This window comes from Alosa pseudoharengus, unplaced genomic scaffold, assembly GCF_046254945.1.
Source record: "Alosa pseudoharengus isolate Yale_2024_CS ecotype anadromous, Long Island Sound unplaced genomic scaffold, YU_APseudo_1.1 YU_APseudo_1.1_scf_5, whole genome shotgun sequence".
NCBI classification, from domain to species: Eukaryota; Metazoa; Chordata; class Actinopteri; order Clupeiformes; family Clupeidae; genus Alosa; species Alosa pseudoharengus.
In genome coordinates, this window is record NW_027468837.1 from 42,310,906 (window position 1) to 42,316,173 (window position 5,268).

The following is a 5,268-nucleotide window of genomic DNA, read 5'->3' on the forward strand; positions in this document are numbered from 1 at the left end:
TATGTGGCTGCTCTGAAAGCTTTGGTCGGTGAATTATTCCAATGTACCATTAATTATACAGTAGGTCATCGAAATTCAGGGTTTTTTTTTCAGGGAAAAGTCGTAGAATTTTACATTTGACTCTGAATGGGAACCCTGTATTCACAGCAACAGGCAAATAAGCTTCCCTATATTTATTTTGTGTTAAAATATGTTATAGATTACAGTTAGGCCTAACACAATCTGGGTTATTTAACTCTTTACATTAATTGTTTGGTACTGCTACCAATTTCGCATTGTAGAGTTTACATTAATTGAATAATTTGAATTTTTACTTTGATTTCCAGCAGAGCCTCTTTCACAATGGGTTGTATTTGTGTGAATAGTGATGTGCTCACGGGCTGGTCACCTCTGATCACCAGTGAGTCAGATAGCTAAGCAGGCCTACACTCGCCCACTTGGAGTGCTCCTTGGCACTTAGATAAAAAGATACGCATATTTAAGGGTACTGCCAGGATTGTGTATTAGCGGGTGTGCCTGACCGATTGAAGGACCGATTGGAGGGCCGCAATTGGGCCAATGCAAGGGCCGACTTTTTGTCCCAGTCCGACCGTGCACCGGGAGACTGTCAACGGACAGAGGGCGACCGTTTAAGCTGTACCACGCGTGACGTCTGTGTCTGAAGCCTCTTCCATCTCCCGGTGCTCGCCGTGACTGCATTAATTAGGGGCCCGAGTCGGACCGCCCGACACATGCGCAGATGCTGAGAACTACATGGAGACAGCGCGCTAGGCTACGCCCCCATTCCCTGTGTTGGGTTAAATAAAGAGACAACATCCCTCACATCAGTCTCCTGTAATAGGATAATTCCTGGGTTCCTCATACACACACTGCGCTACAGCTAATGACACGGGCCCTGCCTGTTAACATAAGAACGGCACCGGGGCATCCCCGTTACACAGCTTGCAAACCCCACAAGAATAATAAACAGCCTCCCATCCCTGGCTCATGTGTGTGGGTACAAATAGCCAATGCGTTTGAGAAAATACCATGCATAAGGAACGTCCATAATTACCTGGACTCCACTAACGTGATATATCAGTGTGACAGCACTGTCTGAAATGACTAACGTGATATATCCCCGTGAAAGAGAGGGGGGGGGGGGCACCTGTCGTTATGCTGACATTCTACATGTGCACACGGGAAAGCTCGAGCTCGTACTCACCACGGCCGAAGGTTGGGTGATGGCGAGGCGCGCAATCCAGTAGTCTATTCAGCGACACAAACATCTACGTGCGCAAACCAGTGGCTGTCCGGTCGTGCAGGTTGGCTGCTCAGCTGTAACCGGGAAAAACGGACAGCACATCTGCGAATCCACTCGCTGCTCTCCGACGCGCTGATTCCCCGGGCTAGCGGAGAATTCCCACCATCAGGCGACCCTGAGAGAACGCGCAGGCGTACGCAGGATCGCGAGGACACGAGACTAAATCCTACGATTCCAAGTGTCCGTTCTGCCCGGACCTAAGATAATTAAAATTCACCAGCGGCGCGCGCGGTCCCATCCTGCGGACGCATCTCTCGCGGCCCCCCACCTCAGAGAAAAGCGCTGCCCGTCTCACGCGGGCTTGGCTGCGACATGATTCCCAGGCGGCTGCTTTCGTTAACGCGCAGATTGTGACGCTCTTCTCACCAGACCTGACTGTATTCGACTGCGTCGTTACCGTGGATCGCCGGATACTCCCGGAGCAGCTTCATAGTGCCGTTCACCCGAGAACTCCGCTTACACTACCGCAGCGTCATGCCGCCTCTTCTCTCTGGTCGCACGGAGATCCGTTTCCGCGCGCACAGGCAGGTACCCTGGTGCGAGTTTGACAGCGGATTTTGCCGACAGTGCATGCGCACTGTGGCCAGAGCGAAGTCAGATGCACAAAGTTGGATGATTCAGGTTGAAGTTAACTAATAAAAGATAGATAGATAGATCAGAATTGAACACTCCTTGCATGTGATTGGTTTATTCAATTTCACTTCACTGGATAGGTTTCGCCAAGGGCGTAGGTTTGGTCTGAGCTTTGGTGGGGACAGTACAACTCTTTCACCAGCCACTGATACAATGTGAAAATGTGACATCATGATCACCTAAATGGTCCCTGTTATCGGCATTATCGCCATACGATTAAATTGTGCTGAATTTTTATCTAAACCTACCACCAATATTGGACAGAACGGAAAATTGGCCTGTCCTCCATGCACAAACGGCGGCCATGGGTCCTGTCCTCCATGGGTCCTGTTTCCACCTAATATTGGTGTGGACACGTCCATGGGTCCCGCCCATTTCAGTCCCTGCCTTGACGTAGCTCCCCCCCCCCCCCCCCGTCTATATCGCGCCGTGTAAAAGTGACCATCAGAATGAGCTGCGATGAGCACAGAGTTGCTTTGCCCCAGCGGGGGGTATCAGCAGCGGGGGGTATCAAGGTCTCGAACATTTCTATCAGTACGCATCCGGTTTCAAACTCAGGCGCACGCACCCCAAAGTATTCATGGACTGACCGCTCAGCTGGCATAATCTAGGGGTCACACGAGAACTACTCATCCGCCTATCACATGCATTTACATGAAACCATGGCGACAGATGATGCGGCTGTTGGCTCGCAGAGCTCCATGAGAGGACAGGATTGGGAGCTGACCCCTTGCAAGGTCATTCTACAACAATAAAAGACGCAAGAGAGGAAGTTCACAGTTTGCTTTATTCATTTACAAATGCATATCAAAACCCCTCAAGCCATCAAGAGTCCTCAGGGAAGGGGTCAGTCAGGGAAGGGGTCAGTCAGGGTCCTCGGTGCACGAGAGCGGGAAGAACGTCTGACCCCTTCCACCGAGGGAAAAGTGTCTTCAGGAGCCACTTCTCCTTCATCATACACACACACACAAACACACACGCACGCATGCACACACACACACACACACACACGCACGCACACACACACACACGCGCACACACACGCGCACACACACACGCGCACGCACACACGCATACACACGCACACACACACACACACTGCGGGAATAGTGTCTCTGTTCTGTACAGAAGCAGAATGCTGTTCGCCTACAACTCAGCAGATGGGTCATCAGGAGCCTCATCATACAAACACACACACACGCGGACAGACAAACACACACAGACAAACACACACACACACCGACAGACAAACACACACACACACCGACAGACAAACACACACACACCGACAGACAAACACACACACACACCGACAGACAAACACACACACACCGACAGACAAACACACACACACCGACAGACAGACGTACACACACCGACAGACAAACACACACACACACACACACACACGGACAGACAGACGTACACAGATAAACGCTATGCTGTCCTGAGAACCCCCCATATGAGTCAGTTTCAGAACCTACAGATGTTGCAGAGGGGACATGGGGCCCATCTGGCCTGTGGAGGAGACATGGGGCCCATCAGGCCTGTGGAGGAGACATGGGGCCTGTGGAGGAGACATGGGGCCCATCAGGCCTGTGGAGGAGACATGGGGCCTGTGGAGGAGACATGGGGCCCATCAGGCCTGTGGAGGAGACATGGGGCCCATCAGGCCTGTGGAGGAGACATGGGGCCTGTGGAGGAGACATGGGGCCCATCAGGCCTGTGGAGGAGACATGGGGCCCATCAGGCCTGTGGAGGAGCCAGGTGCACTGGTGTGGATGAGTGCACAGACCTGTTAGCGTGCTAGTGTGATATTTCATATGAGTGTTCAAGATTTCACCACTGGGAAGTAGAGGGTGTGTGTGTGTGTGTGTGTGTGTGTGTGTGTGTAGTGTGTGTGTGTGTGTGTAGTGTGTAGGTGGGCAGTAGGGACTGTGTTTGTGTGTGTTTGCTCAAGGCTTCTCTGAGTGACTGTATGAATGTGTGTGTGTGTGTGTGTGTGTTTAATTCTTCTCCGTTGGGTAGCGGCACTTGCTGCAGCGGATGCGGCTGCGGGGCACCAGGAAGTGGCAGGTGGCGAGGCGGATGTTGACCAGCGGCTCGTTGGGGGGTGCGGGGGCGTGCGAGCGGAGGCCTTGGCACACGGCGTGGCCCTCCAGGTCCCTCAGCAGCGCCACCACCTGGTCAGCGGCGGTCAGGCGGGCGGGGTGCTGCGCGTAGAGCGGGTGCGTGGGCAGCAGGGGCTGGTCCTGGACGCTCACGCTGAAGCCGAGGCCGGGCCCGATGCGCACCACCGTGTCTGCCATGGCCGAGCGCTTGGAGCACTGCAGCAGCTGCAGCACCGGACCGGACGCCAGCACGGGCAGCCACAGCTGAGGCAGCGACGCCGACCGCAACGCCTCCAGCAACGCCAGCAGCTCCCCGTCCAGCCTCACACCACTGTCCGCCAGGCTGAAGATCTGAGTGATCTACACACACACACACGCACGCACACACACACGCACACGCGCGCACACGCACACACACGCACACATGCGCGCGCACGCACACACGCACACACACACACACACGCACGCACGCACACACACACGCACACACACACACGCACACAGGGCAGTACGAAGGGTTATACAAATACAGAGGTCCAAAATCTAATTTCAGTATGGAGTATGAAATGATTAATGCCGGTGAAAATTGTGGCAAGTAATTGATCAATTGAAATAAATATATTTAATAGATTATAGCATATTGTAATACAGCCTATTAGGCCTAAAGGAAGCCTACACAGGTTATATTCAACTCATTTATAGAATAGAAGGTAGTTCATGTTCATGAAATGTAAAGGCCAATGGAATGCAATGGCAGCAGAAACAAAATAACGCAGTAGGCTATACTGTAATAAAACCTAAATAACGCAGTAGGTTATACTGTAATGAAACCTAAATAACGCAGTAGGTTATACTGTAATGAAACCTAAATAACGCAGTAGGTTATACTGTAATAAAACCTAAATAACGCAGTAGGTTATACTGTAATAAAACCTAAATAACGCAGTAGGCTATATTGTTATAAAAAAAGAAATAACACAGTAGGCTATATTGTTATAAAAACGAAATAACGCAGTAGGCTACCTTGTTATAAAAACGAAATAACACAGTAAGCTATCTTGTTATAAAAATTAAATAACGCAGTAAGCTATCTTGTTATAAAAGTGAAATAACGCAGTAGGCTATATTGTTTTTAAAAACTAAATAACGCAGTAGGCTATCTTGTTATAAAAACAAAATAACACAGTAAGGCTATCTTGTTATAAAAAAAAACCTCCTCGT

The 5,268-nt window shown here is 50.8% G+C and overlaps 1 protein-coding gene across 2 annotated transcripts in view; it reads right to left on the minus strand.

Moving 5' to 3' along the window:
- Nucleotides 1-2,705: 2,705 nt before the first annotated feature.
- Nucleotides 2,706-5,268, minus strand: part of mbd1b (methyl-CpG binding domain protein 1b) — a 39,270-nt gene continuing 36,707 nt past the window's right edge. For both annotated transcript variants that reach the window (XM_076268312.1, XM_076268311.1), the window contains exon 16: nt 2,706-4,407. In XM_076268312.1, the coding sequence (XP_076124427.1) occupies nt 3,943-4,407 (465 nt within the window). In that variant the 3' untranslated portion in view covers nt 2,706-3,942. The remainder of the gene's footprint in view (nt 4,408-5,268) is intronic.